This window comes from Cynocephalus volans, chromosome 4 (genome assembly GCF_027409185.1).
Source record: "Cynocephalus volans isolate mCynVol1 chromosome 4, mCynVol1.pri, whole genome shotgun sequence".
Taxonomy (NCBI): domain Eukaryota; kingdom Metazoa; phylum Chordata; class Mammalia; order Dermoptera; family Cynocephalidae; genus Cynocephalus; species Cynocephalus volans.
This window is the reverse complement of record NC_084463.1, coordinates 84,461,334-84,480,225: the sequence shown is the minus strand read 5'-3', so window position 1 is coordinate 84,480,225 and position 18,892 is coordinate 84,461,334. Positions and strand designations below refer to the sequence as shown.

Here is an 18,892-nt window from a genome sequence, read left to right as displayed (position 1 = left end):
CCTAAACACAACAATATTGAAATTAGGCCAATTAGTAACCACAATGGCCTCTAAGTGTTCAAGTGAAAGGGAGAGTCTCACATTTATCACTTTAAATCAAAAGCTGGAAATAGTTAAGCTTAGTGAAGAAGACATGTCAAAAGCTGAGATAGGCCATGTGTTAGGCTCCTGCGCCAAATAGGGAGCCAACTTGTGAATGCAAAGGTTCTGGAAGAAAACTAAAAGTGATACTCCACTGAACACATGAACAATAAAAAAAAAAAAAAAAAAAAAAGCTAATCAGCCTTACTGCTGATATACAGAAAGTCTTAGTAGTCTGTACAGATCAAATCAGCCACAACATTCCCTTGAGCCAAAGCTAGTCCAGAGCAAATGCCCTAAATTTTATGAAGGCTGCAGAAGAAAAGTTGGAAGCTAGCAGAGGTTAGTTTAAGGAAAAAAGCCATCTCTAGTAACATAAAACTACAAGGTGAAGCAGCACGTTGCTAATGTAAAAACTGCAGCAAGTTATCCAGAAGACCTAGCTAGGATCGTTGATGAAGGTGGCTAAACTGAACAACAGATTTTCAATGTAAATAAAACAGCATCCTCTTGGAAGATGTCATCAAGGACTTTAACAGCTAGAGAGGAGAAGTCAATGCCTGGCTTCAAAGGACAGGCTGAGTCTCTTGCTAGGTGCAAATGCAACTAGTGACTAAGTTAAAACCAATGTTCATTTACTATTCCAAAAATCCTAGGATCCCTAAAAATTAAGATAAATCTATTCTGCCTGTGCGTTATAAATGAAAGAACAAAGCCCGGATTACAGCACTTCTGTTTTCAGAATGGTTTACTGAATGTTTTAAGCCCACTGTTGTGACATACTGCTCAGAAAAAAAAAGATTCCTTTCAAAATACTACTGCTCATTGGCAATGCACCTTGTCACACAAGAGCTCTGATGGAGATGCACAAGATTTTTTTCATGCTTGCTAACACAAGAAATATATTTTGTGAGGCTGTAACTGCCATAGATAGTCATCTGATGGATCAGGGCAAAGTAAATTGAAAACCTTTTGGAAAGGATTCAACATTGCAGTCGCTATTAAGAACATTCCTGATTGATGGGAGGATGTCAAAAGGTCAACATTAACAGGAATTTAGAAGAAGTTGATTTCAACTTTCATGGATAACTTCAAGGTGTTCAGACTTCAGTGGAGGGAAGTAACTACAAATGTGGTGGACATAGCAAGAGAGGTACAAGTGGAGCCTGAAGATGTGACTAAATTGCTGCAATCTCATCATAAAACTAATAGATAAGAAGTTGCTTCTTATGGAAGTGCAAAGAAAGTTTCTTGAGATGGAATTTACTCTAATGAAAATGATATAAATACTGTTAAAATAACAACACAGGATTTAGAATATTACAGAAACCGAGGTAACAAAACAGCTGCAGGATTTGAGAGAAATGACTTTAATTTTGAAAGAAGTCCTGCGGTGGGTAAAATGCTATCAGACAGCATCACATGCCACAGAGAAATCTTTTGTAAAAGGAAAAGCCAATTGATGTGGCAAACGTCACTGCTGTCTTATTTTAAGAAACTGCCACAGACACCCCAACCTTCAGTAACCACCACTGTCATCAGTCAGCAGCCATCAACATCAAGGCAAGACCCTCCACCAACAAGATTAAGACTCTCTGAAGATTCAGATAGCGTTTTGTAGCAATAAAACATTTTTAATTAAGTTATGCACACTTTTGAGACATAATGGTATTACACACCTAATAGAGTACAGTATAGTGTAAACATTTACGTGCACTGGAAAATCAAAAAATTCATGCGACTTGCTTTAGTGCCATTCACTTTATTGGATTCATTTGGAAACAAACCCCGATATATGTCTGAGGTGTGCCTATATCTGAAAATCTAGATCTAGCTTCTTTTCTGTTAAACCTTCACAGAAGTGAATTTAATCACCAGACTATTCCCTACTTAATATTCAGTTTGAGGTAAAGCAAAAAGGCAGAAGTATGGAAGGAGAAAGAGAAGGTGAAGGAAGATGGAAGGGATGTAGGAGGAGGAGAGAGAGAGAGAGAGAGAGAGAGGGAGACAGAAAGAGAGAGAGGTGGAAGTATTTTAATGTCTGATTACTTTGTAAACTTTTTATATCTGGGTCTAGAACATTTGCAGAAATGAAATTTGACTATTGGCTGTTGGATAATTTGAGTTTAAGAAGTCATGTTTATTGCTCATTCTGGGAAGTGTATTTTCCAGATATCTTGACTACATGTATTTTTCTTAAAAATAGTGAAGTACATAGTGCTCAGATCTTATCATTTGAACCATTATAACTGATAAAATTTGAATATATCCCTGTAATACTCTGCTCATCACTGAGAAATCCTTATAGCAACACTGAGGAACCAAATTGTATACATTCTTTTGTAAGTTATAAGGCATTTCTAAACCCATAAATCTGACGAACATAATTCACTTTTTCTTAAATATTTCTCAGCACTTTCTGTCCCACTCATTGTAGCTACAATCTTGGATCTTTGTGTTGAATTTATAGCTTTTGGTTTTAATAATTTTCTTACACATTTATTCATTTATTTATTTATTCAAATATTTCTTGAATGTCTCCCATATCCTTAGCCTGGCATTTCATTCCTGGAATATGGCTGTGAGCATAACTGACATGGGCCTTCCCTTCTCGTATTTTGCAAAGCAGAAAAGAAAACCCAAATTCTGTTAAGAGTTTTACAAAGGAAAGATATAAGCTGTTCTTGAGGTCATCTTACAGTGAGACCTTGTCAGGTTCAGAAAGCTAAGAACTGATGGAGGAATAGGATTTAGCCAGGTAAATGGAGGGAGACGAGAATTCTAGGCTGACACTGGGTTTTCATGAGGGCTCTCTGGAAGGCAAATCATCTACGCTTTGCATTGACCTATTTAGCTGGGTTTTCACACACATGTACTCTTTTACCTCTAGCTTGTGGAATATACTAAAAAGCATATGTACTTCACAGGGCCTGGTTTTCCGAAGTCTTGCAGTTTCAAATATTGACCTTGCAAGGGCAGGAAATTTTCCTCAGGCTATAAGTCTCCAGTGTAAGATAAAGAATTGTGGCACAGCAAGTTGCTGGCTCAAAGACAGACTAGTTACTGATTGTTATGTAAAGATACTGAGAAAGTGCTAGAGGGAGAAGGAATGTTTGTTAAGATCAAAGCTTTTGTTGATAGCCTTACTGGAATGTCATCTGGCTTGTTTCACTGAAAGTTACCAGCCTATATTTTTAAACTATAACCCCACCTTTGTTCTCTTCCTGCAACTTCCTGGACTGGAAAATAAATGCAAGAAGAGAACCCCAATTTGGCATTAATTTCCCAAGGAAGGGATGGCTCTCACTTGAGGGATCTGGTGGGAGATTAACCACTTCGGGGCCTCTCACTGCTCAGAAGAGATGGGTTTTGAGTAATCCTTTGCATCTCCATTACCCAGGGGAAGTGGGGTGACAAATCCATGGGGGGTGAAGCAACACAAAGCAACACTAGCTAACTCAGATAGTTAAAAGAGCACACATCCTTCACAATGTAATAAAAGATATTGCTTTTATTTAAATAAAATAGAAAAGACGAATGCACATACTTAACATGTCAGCACTTTAAAAAATGGTAAAATTATTATATCTCCTGAAGGTAAAATGAAGTTAATGAAGTATAACTGATTTCCCCATTAAAGAAGTCACCAGGATAGGAAACTCCTTCACTATTAGAATTCCCATCACCTTGGTCAGGTGTGTGACCTGACCCTGATCATTTGGGTCCATAACAAATGAAAGGTCTGAGAGGGAAACAGAAGAAACATGAGAGAAAACTACAAATGAGGGAACTTTTGGCAACATTAATAAAGCTTACTGTACCACATTCATAATCCAGAAACACCCCTAAGAAGCCCTGAGGCCTTTGAATATAGTGAGGTAATAATGGGGAAGTAGAGAAGAGATTGAAATGGTCATCCACCTTGACACAAAGAAGTAGAAAGATGCCCTCAGAATCAAGTCGCATGTCATTCCTCCTTGTCCAGGATTCTCTGCAAAGTCCTATAACCCAATTACAAGAGTTTCCCACATCTACCTCCCAGTAATGTTTGCCAGAGGTGAAGGTCTGAGCTCCCCATGAAGGAGCATACTCTGAACTTGCTGGGTTATGAGGCATGTTTGGATAGTCAGGGCTGCCTTGCAAACGTCTCAGGTCTTCAAACAGAGGCACGTGATAACTGCCTATCTTGTGATCCAAGGTAATATATACTGCAGTAAAAACAAAACAATGAATTCAGAAAAACAGAATTTAAAAGTTCAGAGGGTAGTCTGGCAAATGTTTGACAAGCAAATCCCTGAAAGCAAACATACAAAACAAGCACAACTAGTTTGTTTGCTGGAAATGTTCCTATCTCACTATGGTGAACTTCAAGCTATCAACCATTTAATAATCATTCACAAAACTCCAAAACATTTAACAATTAGTTTTCATGAGTCAGTATTATCTGGCTCCAGCATAGCACTTTATCACAAGTGGGATACAGAGTGTGTCACGGGTAATACTGAGACACTTTAGCAAGGGCTTCTTGTTCACTTGCAGAGTAAACAAATCTCTAATCATACAACCAGATAAAACAAACCTTGAAGAATACATAAAGCAGTAGAAGGTCAAGGTATGACTTTATTTTTACTAGCCCATTGATAATTTGGGAACTTGCTCATAAGACACCAAGTAAATAGCAAAATGACTTTTAATTTACTTACGCCTTCCCACTAATAAACTGTCACAAAGTAAAATAAATGCGACAAAAATAAACATATTATTATATTTAATCTATGATATTATTATTATTATTAGTCCTAGGTAGTGACGATTTTTGCCTAAGGTGTGAGAACTTCACAAACTTAAGCAAGCAAAGGTGAAATGAACTGAAAATCTGTATGTGCCATTTTTAGAAGTGGTTTCCCTCTCATCATTTCTGACTTTGGCACCATTAAATCAGAGTTCTCCTGATCCCTTCCCATGGCTGCTTCTCTTCTGTCGAATAGACACACCATTCATTTTCATCTGTCTTATGGAGCCCTAATCTGCTTTGTGGTTGTACCTTTTGTTTACGAACATATTTTAATGCTTTTGTCAATCTTGTTTTTCAAATACATTCCTTGAAAATTCAATCTTAGGTAAACATTTAAATAACATTAAGATGTTTCTGAGAAAAGAAACATCTCAATATAACCTTAGTTGAAATGATCTGAATAAATATGCAGTTTACATGCTACATTGAAAAATTAATATGTATCATAACATCCTTCCATGTCTTTTCCTAAGTGAGGTATATATATATAATTACTCACGGTAAGTAATCACATAAACAACCTGCCACATTTTTTTGTTTGTTTATTTTTACCAGGCTTCAGTTAGCTTTCTCTGACAGTAAAGTGGCAGTTGTACAGTTAGTTATAAAGGTTTGCATATTTACCTGCTTCCCTGTTCTCTTAAAAGACTAATAGAGGAAATTGACCCTAACATGAAATTTCAGCAAGACTTTGTGTATATATAAAAAAATTCAATGTCATTTTTAATGTACTTTGCCTTTTTCTAATTCTCACTGTAGGTTAAAAAAGAAATACAATAAAATCAAAAAAAGGAAAGAAAAATAAAAATTACATAATCTTTCATATCAAAATAATAATTAGTCAAATAGAATGCACAATTTCAATTTGTTGAACTGGCTTGTAAATTTAATGGTTTTTTTGAAAACCATTTCAAGCCATGAATACATAAAAATGTATATGATATCTTTTCTACTCTTGTGTTCCATAATGATTGTGCAATTTAGGATTAATTAAATTGAACCACTCAAAAAATAAAAAATAAAAAAATAGAGAAATGATGAGAGGCCACCCTAGTGCATCTACTCATGTAGAATATACTACAACTGCCACACCAGAACACTGCCTCTTACCTCTGAAGAAGTTAAGCCTTTCTGACATCCCTGTGATGGACCATGCACTGAGCTGTGGGTTCACAGGCTGAGGCATGTACAGCTGCACTAACTCACTCCTGCAAAGAAGAAGACCCACTTACCACCAGGCCCACAGGTATCATTAGCAACCCGTTGACATGCTCCATCAGAATCCTCACAACTAGGTTTAAAGGATGTGAACTAACTCAATTTGAGAAATACTGCAATTATCACCGTATTTTACAAGCTGCTTCTCTGCTCTTAACACTCAATCTGAGTAGAATGTCATCTTAGTCATAATCGTATCAGTTTCCACTCTTCCAGTTTCCCTAGTGAGCCATGCAGCAATTTTCACTAAATCCCAAAAATTCAATAGATGCCAGATTTTTAGAACATGTCACCTACTGCATTTGAAGCCTCAGCTCTATTGCATGTTCCTTCATGGTGATTCTCGCGTTCTTCTAATCTCACCATTCTTCTACGTGCTGCCTCTGTGAGATTTTTGCCTTTTCCAATTAGGATTTGGAAGGAAAAAGTTGTCTTACTGCTACTTTTATATTAAGCCTTGCAAATGAAACTGCTCCCCATCCTTCACTTTTATCTGAGGTGAGTCAGTATAAAGCCTAGATGACTTTTAGAGAAGGAAGGAATAAATAAGACAGAAATAAGTTTCTCACTAAAATGTGTGGGTCTGTCTCAGCAGGAACAGCCTGATCACTGTTGTAATTACCATGATTTGGATAGAGGGGAAAACTTACCTTTTTATTATGTCTCCCAAATCCTATAGAGAGAGAGAGAGGGAAAGGCTTAGTTTAAAGCAGAAGATGGCTCTCCTGTCCACAGTAGTCTGAGGATATCACTCTGGACTGAAAAACTCAATATTTCTGCTTTCCTTCTTTAGGTAAAGTCATTTGTCATTTTCTTAATCCTTATAACAATGAAACTCAGTCTCACATCTGTATAGAGTTGATAAAATGTAAAGTCCGAAGTTGTTCTTAGGTTAAAAAAATGGAAGGGTAAAGAAGATGCTCTACTATGTGGTAATCTCCAGCAAGATTGACAGAAGTCTCTCCAAAGTCCTTGTAAAGGTATGTGGGCCCCAAAACTAGAACTTGAAAACTGAAAGAGTACATAAATTATATAAATCCCACATTTTCACATATTGACAAGTCCAGGTCCAAAATTATGTATTCACAATCTGCTGCATTGCAGTTGATAAGAAACTGTAAATATAGCAGGAAAAGTTTAGAAAGGATTTTCTGGGATCTGCTACTGGAATCTTTCCACATATTTTTCCTTCTACAGTATAAGGCAAGAGTGAGACTGGGTCTACAGGTTACACTGGAGGAGTAAAACCTGCTATTACAAAGTCAGGAGAGGCAGAATCTGGACTGTAGAACCAGAAAAATAACAGAGATCAAATAGGATGCAGACTCCAGCAGATATAAATGACTCTCATGCAGGCTTGTGTTCAGTACCCTGACTTCTTTCCTCAGTCCTTACCTGGAGCAGGGCCACATCAGCTTTATGGCACATTTTCTTCAGCTCCTCATACATTTCTTTCAGGAGTATCCCCCTCTCAGCCATTCTTGCTTCACTTCTCTTGAGGTGCTGAAAAATTATCTTGCTTTCCTTTGCCAGGGTCTCTAAATGTTTTTGCTTTTCTTCATGGAGGTATTGATACACCTTAGGATATTCAGCCCTGATCATGACCATCTGCAGATTTACAAAACCCTGCAGTGACATTGGGTTAATTAGATCATGTGTCCAGATGGTTTCATTCTTTCCTTATCACCTGTTCTTTGTCTCCTGTTTTGTACTGTTTTATCAAATGTAGTGTTTTGTTTTTGTTTTTTCTTTTAAACATAACTGATTGTACATATCTATAGGGTACAGAGTTGAATATCCATACTGGTGTGCAATATGTGAGGCTCAAATCAGGATAATTAGTATATTTAACATTATACAATGTAATCATTTTTCATAGACCTTTGCAATAAACTAGCAGGAAAAGAAATCAAGAAAGCAAGCCTATTTACAAAAGCCATCATACCTAGGAATCAATTTAACCAAGGAGGTGAAAGATCTCCAAAAAGAACAACTACAAATTGTTGCTGAAAGAAATTAAAGAGGACACAAAAAGATGGAAAGACATTCCATGTCTTGGATTGGAAGAACTAACATTGTGAAAATGTCCATACTACCCAAAGCAACCTACAGATTCAATGCAATCCCCATCAAAATACAGTGACATTCTGCACAGAAATAGAAAAAATAATTCTAACATTCATATGGAACAACAAAAGACCCTGAATAGCCAAAGCAATCCTGAGAAAAATAATAAAACTGGAGGCATAATGCTACCTGACTTCAAATTATATTACAAAGCTATAGTAACCAAAGAAACATGGTACTGGTGTAAAAGTAGACAACGGAACAAAACAGAGAACCCAGAAATCAACCCACATACTTACAGCCAACTGATCTTTGACAAAGGCATCCAGAACATATATTGGGGAAAAGACTGCCTCTTCAATAAACGGCGCTGGGAAAACTGGACATCCATATGTAGAAGAATGAAACCAGAACTGTACCTCTTGCCATATACCAAAATCAACTTGAAATGCATTAAAGATTTAAATATGAGACCTGAAACTATAAAAGTCCTAAATATAGTTTTATGCCTTTGCACTTCTGAAAAATCACAAATTTAGTTTCTTCCCTTCTTTTTCTCCCTCCTCTCCTTCCTTCCTCCATTTATTTCCCTGCATTGTTGTTTTCACCTACTTTCCCTCAAACCTCCACATTTTATATATATAGAAAGGAATTTATGATCAGCCTTTATGTTGTGTTATATATTATAACGTCTTCATTACTAAATCTAAATAATAATTCTCATCAACAATCCTACTCAAATTAAATGTACACTTTCAGGAGAAAGCAACAATTTACTTCCTCAGGAAAACAGAAGACACCATACATGATCTTTCTAAGTCACCTCCATTTCCAAACCATTGTTTTTGCCAGTGCTTGACTCAGCCTGCTTCTTACTCAAGACTCCTCATACCTCCCTTTCTCTAGATTGCCGTCCCACAATATCTATTCTCTCCTGCTGCCTCTGTGTCCCACTGTCTCTGTCTCTCTTGCTTGTTTTGTCTTTCTGTTTCCCTCTTTCTGTGGTGTCTCTCTCTCCTCCTTCCTCTCCCTCTCCTTCTTACTTAATTACTTTTTCACACTATCTTTTCCCTTTTCACACAGCCATTAAACATGCTAAAACTTTTATCGCAAGCAAAGCCAGGCATAGTGATCAAATGTAATCAAACTTGCTATGCTCGTGTGTGCAATGACCCCTCCCCTACAACTCACCGAGAACTTCCTCTTTCTAAACTCAGATAATAAGCTTTATTGCTAAGGAAAACTCCTACTTCACTTTCCTTCCTGATTCAACACTATTTTCTACTCTTTTATTTTACTTATTATACCTTGTGTTTCCTGCCCCAGAAAGATATGGTCCCAGAAAGCCACTAGTTCATTCCCTTAGCCCCTTCTTATCTCTGCCCAGAAGTAACCTCACAATGGATCCTCCCTGACCAGTGCACGTTCCCCAAACCTGTATTCTTTATACCAATTTTCTGCTTTATTCTTATCCCAAGCACTTCACACACATGACATATTATAAAGTTAACATTTTTATTTGTGGATTGAATACCCTCAGTAGATTATATGCTCTGGGGTCAGTGATTTGTTTCTACTTTTGTCCACTTCTGTGTCTCTTTGTTGGGCTAGAACACTGAGCAACACATGACAGACTCTCATAAGAATGCAAGATTCATTAGCAAATCCATCCTAAATGATGAACATAATTTTATTGATCCCCTTTGGAATTCTTGCAGCACCGTATACAGATTACTGCTTACTAAGCTATTATTCTCTATTAGTGCCTGTTAATATGTCTCTTTCAGGAGTGCTTGAGTTCTTTGAAAATAAAAAATGTAGTTTAGTTTACTTCTTCAGTTTCAATTGTACTTTCAGGTGCTCAATTGTAAATTAATGAAGATACAATCCAAAATCCGTAGCTAGGCATCCACATTCTAGACCTGGCTATCATTGCATTTCTAGCCATACCTCTCATCACTGCCTAATTTCTTACTTCACATACTAATCAATAGGAGCTATGTACAGGTCCAAATAATTTTATGGCTTCTTTCATTTTTAACTTTCTTGCTCTTCAAACCACTCTGTCACCAATGCCCATGAATTTTCAAATTCTACTAACACATTAGCATCAGATAGATTTTCAATTGTTTGAGAAGCTTTTGTAACATTCAATGTCAGTTAAGCTCCTGTAGAATCACATTTTTACTTTTACCTTAGCAATCTTACATTCCATTTTTAGCACATTTTCCTTTCTAATGTATTATTGGTAGATACTGCTTTATCCAGAAAATCAGGAAAAATCATTTAGTTACATATTGGATCCAACATGAAATCCCACATGGAAGTTTATGATACCCTGTAGCAAAACATACACAGCTCATTTTTCTGGTCATCCCTCCCAGGGGACATTATGAGTTCCTTCCCTGTGTGTTATCACAGTGTCTGTCTCAAGCTGGTTCTGAGGAAAAAGGTTCCTACTGCTTACCTCCCATGCTCTGATTATGTTGGTCTCTCTGTTTAGATTTCTCTTATTTTTCTGTTTATTTTTCCAAATAGACTTCATTTGCATCAGGAGAAACTCCTGCAAAAGAACTATAAATTTGAGCACTAGAAAAGCAAATATAGTACATTTTAGATGCTTCAAAAAGAGAGGGGGACAGACATGAAACAAATAAAAAGTATAGAGAGCAGAGATGTCAGGGCTTGGAAACACTATGGTCAAATCTGAGAGGCCAATCAAACCAAAGGTAGAGTTTCTGAACTTCAAAAATGTGATCCATTTTTCTGAAGAATCTGCTTCATATTTAATCTGAAAACATCAGTCCTCAGTTTTTCTATGAAACTGTTAATACATATTGGCCAGTGTTTCTAATCTGCTATTAGAACAGGTTCATTGTAATCGCGGTTGTGTTAGTAAACTTCAAGTAAGCAGCAATGTTTGGTTTCTTCAGTGCTTTATTCCTAGTGTTTAGAGCAGTACCTACTACATGGTGTTTAGTAATTCTATTTGTTTGTTGCACAAAAGAATGTCTTCACTTATTACCTGTCAGATCACGGGTCCTTCACATTTCAAAGTGCATTCAGAGGCAGTACTTACCCTGTAATACTCAGCAGCCTCCTTTACTGGACAGTGTCTGTGAGTGGCATGCCCTGGGGATTGAGAGCACAGCAAACACAGTAGGCTCTTGTCAGTTTCGCAGATGAAATTCTTGAGTTGCTGGTGACTCCTACAGACCTGCATCGCAGAGGTTTGTAACTGGTAGACAACTGGTTTTGGTTTATTAGGAAAAATAGTGCTTTTGAAGTCCATTTTCTGTGATACTGTCCTACACGTAGGGCAGCAAGCAGATGGTTGGGCATCTTCCCATAAGAGGCAGAGACAGGGACTACAAAATCTGTGCCCACAGCTTATGGTGACAGGGTCTGTAAAACAGTCCGTGCAGATGAAACAGGTGGATTCACTGGGGGAACGCTGCATGATAGCACAATCTGTGTTTCTGAGAAAATAAAAGGAAAGGGACATTCTTTACCCCTGGGCATGTGAGGTGAACTTACGATTTCTCTCATCAATATATGTATGCACTGTGGCAGGACAGGCTATGTTCTGAATATGACTGAAATAGGAAGGCGAGGCACAGAGAGTGCCAAAGGTTGATAACATGCATTATTCCTTGCCAACCTTGGCCTGAAACACTACTTTTCAGCTTCCTATTAGAAATCCAGTATTTTCACATATGTTGTCTCTTCTACAAAGACACAGAAATCACAGGTCCTGGGCTGATCCCTAGCCACAGCAGGTAGGACATAATTTTTCCAAAGATATCAAGGTTTCTCTCTCTCTCTCTCTCTCTCTGATTGGTTAGTGTAAAGCATGTACTCGAATTCTGGCCAATGAAACAAGAAAGTAATGCTTAGAATTCTGTAAAAGGTGTTCTTGCTCCAGAAGAAATGCATGGAAGGAAAAACTGCTTTTTCTGCCTTTGGACATTATTTGGATGGAATACCCGTTTGTATAGCTATTTTGTAGTCTCAATGGAAACTAGCTTAAGTACAAAAGCCAATACTCTAAGGATATCAAAGGTGTGGAAAGAACCTGAGTCCTTAATAATGCATGAACACTGATTACCTAATTCTGCAGAGGCTAATTAATAAAGTAGAAGGAATGGTGGAAAATCACCATTTTACAGACATAATATCAATTATTAAATTAGTCAAGAATTATTAATGGATGATAAAATAACTAAGTCAAAGATTTTGGGGAAGACACTATTCATGTATCATCCAAGTTCCACCCATGTATTAGCTTTTTTTTATCTTCAGTGTTACTAAGGTATGATTGCCAAAATTGTATAATTTAGGGTGCACAGAGGTAGAACATTAAGGACAGCAGCACCACCTCTGTAGTATTATTGTCAAAAAAGTTTTACCTGAAACTAACCATGAGAGAAAATTAGACAAACACCTTTCAGAGACACTATGCAAAACCATAAGCCTGGCTTATTCAAATAATTTTAATTTCTAAGGGGAAAATGTTTAGAAACAGTTATATAGCAAATGTTACTAAAAGAAACATGAAAATTACATATGTGATATCATTAATTTGTTCCTGGGTTGAAAAAAATAATAGTCAATAAGGACATTATTGCGTATTCATGAACATCATAAAAGATAATAGGGTGTTCCTGTTTCAGCTTATAAATGGAGAAGGTTGGAAATACTATTGCTGCCTTCCTACAAGAACAAAAGGCTAGACGTACTAAAAATTAATGAGTTTTCTTGAAATCCTTAGAGAACTGAGGTAGCAAGAAAGATAACTAAATCAGATTCAATAGAGACAAAACAGAAGCACAGAGAAAAACAGAATTTGTGCATATGTTTGTCTTGAGCAGATTCCACTAAAGGCCATGAAAACATATAATAAACAAGGTAGCTTTAATTAAGTGCTAAAGACCAAAGTGTGGTAGAGTGAGTGTACAAGACCTTTAGGGTTATGGACATAGAGGGGTTGTCACCACAGGGAAGGTCTTTCAACAGGAACCCCATGAGGCTCCCACAGGGAAAATAAGGAAGAATCAAGAAAAGTCTTTCCCTCCTATGATCCTGGCTGGGAGAGGAAAATGGCATCCACTGCCAAAACCACCCATCCTTTTTCACTTAAGTAACCAAATGTTTGATCTTCAGTAGGGAGACCATTAAGATCTATATAGAGCTCTGATGGAATCCCATTGCAGCTGGGAGAGGAGAATTGATGCTGTCAACCTTCACCAAGGCCTATCTCCTCAATTTTCTCTAAGTAAAAAAAAGTCTTAAATCATCGGGGGAGGCATTAAAACCGCAGCTTGAGGTCACTGGCAGATTGATACTCAGTGCAGCTGGAAGGAAGAGACTATAGGGCTTTACTCCTGAAGGAAAGAAAGAAAATCTAGTAAAGGTCACACATCTAAGACACAGGTTCTTGGTGCTTCCCAAGGCTGGGACTTAAACACAACATAAGAGAACACCCCATAGTACTACCTACCACCACCACACTAACAAACGCCTAGTAAAAATTGAGAGGAATATAGCTGGAAAAATGCAAGAGATAAAGCCTCTCTGATAAGCAGCATAAAAAGTGAGAGCCCAAAACCAAAACAGGAAGCCAAAGCAAATATCTCTACTGATTCTCACTTATGGGTTAGCCCTCCTGCCCCAATCAGGGGACATTTGACAATGTCTGTGGACGTTTTGATTGTCACAACTGGAAGGATACTGTTGGCATCTAATAGGTAAAAGATAGAGATTCTTCTAACTATCCTACAATGCACAGCATACCCCCTTTACAACATGGAGTTGTTACTAACTGTGCTGAAGTTGAGAAAACCTGTACTAGAGGTATTGAAGACACTGCTGCCCATAGCACCAACATGCTTAAACTTCATAAACTTTATCAATGACCAACTTTAAACCCAGGCCAAATTCTGACTAAACTAACACAAATTTCCATATAAAGCACTAGTAGAAGGAAGTATGTGCACGTCACCAAACATAGAAAGATCTTACCTCAGTGTCTACCATCACATATATGTCAGATGTTCAACAAAAAAATTGAGGCATAGCAAGAGTCAAGAAAAAATTCAGTCTGAACAGACGAAACAATCATGAGAACCAGGCTTAGATACAACACAGATGTTGCAACTATCAGACAAGGAATTTAAAATAGCTATGATTAATATGTTTTGATAGAAAATGTAGAAAACATGTAAGATCAGATAGGTAATTTTAGAAGAGAGATAAAAACTATAAGGCATAATCAGATAGGGTAGAAATAAAAGATGCAAAGTTAAAGAACGTCTTTGCTGGGCTCAGCAGCAGATGCAATACAACCAAGGAAAGTATCAGTGGCGATGGACATAGGTCAATAGTTTGCTCAATAGTTATTTCTCAAATTAAACACCAAGTTAAAAAATAGTGAAAAATAAAAACAGAACAAAGTATGGAAGAGCAGTAAGACAATATGAAATGATGTAATATGTATAATTGGATTCCCACAAGGAAAATAGAGAATAGGGCAAAAAACACACACACATTTAATAAAATGATTTTTGAGAATTTTCCAAAATTAGTGACAGACACCAAACCAGAGATTCGAGATGTTCAGAAAATTTCAGGCAGTACGAATAAAAAAACCCATACCTACACTGAAGCAAGTCAAACTGATTGAAAACCAATGGCAAAGAGAAACTCTTGAAAGCAGTCACAGTAGTAGGAAAAAAAAAATTAACCTACAGAGGAATGAGGATAATAATTATAGCAAAAATCTTTTCAGAAACCATGCAAGTCAAGACATTTATTAAGTGTTGAAAGAAAACAACTGTCAACCCACAATTCTCTACCCAGATAAAATATTCTTTAAAATTGAAAGTGATATTAGAATTTCTAGCCAAAAAAACAAAACAAACAAACAAAAAAAAACACACACACTAACTAAAAAACTGACGTAATTTAATGCCAGAAGACCTAATCTACAAGAAATATACAAAGTTATTTAGACAAAAGCATATGATGCTAGGAAGAAAGTTGGACATACACAAAGAAATGAAGAAAACTGGAAATGGAATAAATACGGATAGAATATAGCTTTTGAAAATCACATTTTAATTTCTCTGAAAGATAACTTACTATTTAACACAATAATTGTAACATTGTGCTATGTGTATATATATATATATATATATATGTAAACGTAAAACGTATGACAACAATGGCACAAGAGATGGAAAGGAAGAATTGGAAATATACTGTTATAAAGTTTTGACATTACATGTAAAGTGGCATAGTGTTACTGAAGGCAGATAGAGATTATATTAAAAGTATATATATATATATGATTTTTATTTTATTTTTTAGAGTTGAGTGAAGCAGTGGGAGTGGAGAAGGAACAAAGAAATCTGTAACTGGTTGTGATCAATTAGTTGTAAACACCAATACACTCAGGCCCACCTAAAATGTATATTTTAAATTCTAAGGCAAACATGAAAAAGAATTTTGAAAGAGGTACAAATAATGAATAAATTAAATAAAATGCAACCTTAAAATTCCCACTTAATCTCAAGAAGACAAAGAGTGGAACAAAATTTCAAACATAGAAAACAGCTAAGAATATGGTAGATTTTATTTAACTGTGTCAACAATCACTTTAAGTGTGAAAGTTCTAAGCACACAGATTAAAAAACATAGGTTGTTAGAGTGCATGAAACATCAGATGAAACCATATGCTGCTTGCAAGACTCCCACTTTATATGTAAATAATTAGATTGAAACTAAAAGGATAGAGAAAGATACATCACACAAACCCTAACCTAAAGAGTTCTGCAGTAGCTTCAATAATTTCAGATAAAGTAGACTTAGGGACAAGGAAGATCATTAAGAATTAAGAAAATATTACAGAATCATAACAGGTCAACTATCTGATGGTACATAAATATCCTGTGTGTGTACATGAAACAAAAAGGTTTTGTAATACATGAGGCAAACACTGATATATCTGAAAAGAGAAAAAGACAAATCCACAAACATTTTTGAAGATATTAACACTTCCTTTTCAGCAATTAATAAAATAAACAGGGATAAAATCTATAATGATATCCTGAAGAGCACCATTAACTCACTTGATTTAATTGACATCTATAGAATACTGTATCCAAAACAACAGAGTACACAAGTACACATGGAAGATTAATCAAGATAAGTCATATACTAGGCCATAAAACAAACCTTAATAAGTCTAAAAGAATAGTAATAATACAATATTTTTCTTGGACCATATTAGAAATTAGGTAAAAATTATCAGGAAAATCCCCAATTACTGGGGGGAGGGGGCAGGAGCAAAAAACCACACACACACACACACACACACACACACACACAAATGAACAAACACACACTTCTAAATAATCCATGGGTCAAAAAATAAATCTCAAGGGAAATTTTAAAAATACGTTAAACTCAATGAAAATGGTGATAAAAACATAGAATTTGGGGATGTGGCTAACCAGTATTTAGAGGAAAAATTATAACATTAACTGTATATGTTAAGAAGGAAGATAAATCTAAAACTGATAATGTAAGATTCCACCATAATAAACTACAGAGAGAAAAACAAATTAAACCTAAAGCAAGCAAAAGGAAGCAAAAGTTACAGCAGAAAAACAGTGATGGTGTAAACAGAAAACAATAGAGAAAATAATTGAATTCATAATCAGACAAAAGAAAAAGAAAACTACAATCCTATATACCTCATGAACATAGGGACAAAATCTTCAACAAAATATTAGTAAAATGAATCTAATAATATATAAAAAGGGCAATAGATCATGACAAATTTGATTATTCCAGGAATGTGAGGCTGCGTCAACATTTCAAATATAATCAGTATAAATTACTACACTAATTTACAAAAGAAGAAAAAACAAGTTGTATCAAGAGATGTAGAAAAAGCATTCGACAGAATTTAACAGCCATTCATGAGTAAAACTCTCAGCAACCTAGGAATAAAAGGTTGCACCTTAGTCCAATAGAGGGTTCCTATGGAAAATCTACAATTAACATCATACTTACCAGTGAGAGACTAAAATCTTTTTCTCTAATATCAGGAATAAGGCAAGACGATGGGATCGCAACCCTCAGTACGGTGTCGTCTGCACCACGCTCAGCCAGTGAGCGCACCAGTCATCCCTATATAGGATCCGAACCCGCGGCCTCCGCGCTACCAGCGCCGCACTTTCCCGAGTGAGCCACGCCCCCTCCATTTTTTAAAAATATTATTATATTTTGTCAATATACAGTGTGATTGATTATTGTGGCCCATTACCGAAACCTCCCTTCCTCCTCTCTCTCCCCTCTCCCTCCCAACAATGTCCTGTTTGCTTGTCGTATCAACCTCAAGGAATTGTAATTGTTGTGTCTTCTCTCTGCCCCCCCCCCCAGTTTATTTGTGTATTTATTTATTTATTTTTAGCTCTCACACCACTTCTACTCGACGTTGTACCGGAAGTCTTAGTACAATAAAGAAAAAAAAAAAAAAAAGAAAGGAAAAAAGAGGAAGAAATACACGTCAAAGAAAAGCTCAGGACCTCATACCATCACTGATGAATTCTACCACACATTTAAAGAAAAAGTAATATCAATTCTTCCCAAACTATTCCCAATAATTGAAGAGGAGAGAATACTTCCAAACTCACTGTATAAGGCCAGTGTTACCCTGACGCCAAAACCAGACAAGGACACAACCACCACAAAAATAACTACAGGTCAACATCCCTGATGAACATTGCAAACCAAATTCAACAACACATTAAAAAGATCATTTACCATGATGGAGTAAGATTAATCCCAGGGATGCAAGGATGTTTCAACATATCAAAATCAATAACTGTGGGGCCGACCCCGTGGCGCACTCGGGAGAGTGCCGGGCTGGGAGTGCAGCAGCGCTCCCGCCCGCGGGTTCGGATCCTATATAGGGATGGTCGGTGCGCTCACTGGCTGAGCGCGGTGCGGCCGGTCACAAAAAGACAAAAAAACAAAACAAACAAAAAAAAAACTGTGAGTCATCACATTAAGAGAAGGAAGAACAAAACTATATGATCACTTTAATAGATGAAAAAAAAGCATCTGACAAAATTCAACACCCCTTCATCATAAAAATACTCAACAAATTAGGCATAGAATGTATGTGTCTCAATACAGTGAGAACCATATATGATAAATCAATAGCTAACATCAAACTGAATGGGGAAAAGTTGAAAGATTTTCCTCTAAGATCTGTTAGAATGGTTATTTTCAAAAAGAAAATAAATTTGGCAAAGATATACAGAAAAGGGAACTCTTACATACTGCTGGTGGGAATGTAAATTAGTACATCCATAATGGAAAACAGTATGGAGATTTCTCAAAAAAATTTAAAATTATTTAAAAATTTAAATAATTACCATATGGCCCAGCAATCGTACTATAGAGTATAGGGGTATATATCCAAAGGAAATAAAATCAGTATGTCAAAGAGATATCAACATTCCTGTGTTATTGCAGCGCTATTCACAATAGCCAAGATACAGAATCAATCTAAATGTTCATCAACGGATGAATGGATAAAGAAAATTTGGTACACGTCATAATGGAATACTTATTTGGCCATAAAAAAAGAGTGAATCTTGTCATTTATGTTAACATGTATGAACGTGGAAGATATTATATTAAGTGAAATAAGCCAGG

At 36.3% G+C, this 18,892-nt stretch overlaps 1 protein-coding gene across 1 annotated transcript in view; it reads right to left on the bottom strand.

The window, feature by feature from the left end:
* Positions 1-3,795: 3,795 nt before the first annotated feature.
* Positions 3,796-18,892, bottom strand: part of LOC134374988 (tripartite motif-containing protein 77-like) — a 32,756-nt gene continuing 17,659 nt past the window's right edge. The window contains exons 2-7 of the mRNA XM_063093136.1: positions 11,241-11,640; positions 10,629-10,724; positions 7,490-7,720; positions 6,745-6,767; positions 5,987-6,084; positions 3,796-4,289 (exon numbers count right to left, since the gene is read on the bottom strand). Of these exons, the coding sequence (XP_062949206.1) occupies positions 3,796-4,289; positions 5,987-6,084; positions 6,745-6,767; positions 7,490-7,720; positions 10,629-10,724; positions 11,241-11,640 (1,342 nt within the window). The remainder of the gene's footprint in view (positions 4,290-5,986; positions 6,085-6,744; positions 6,768-7,489; positions 7,721-10,628; positions 10,725-11,240; positions 11,641-18,892) is intronic.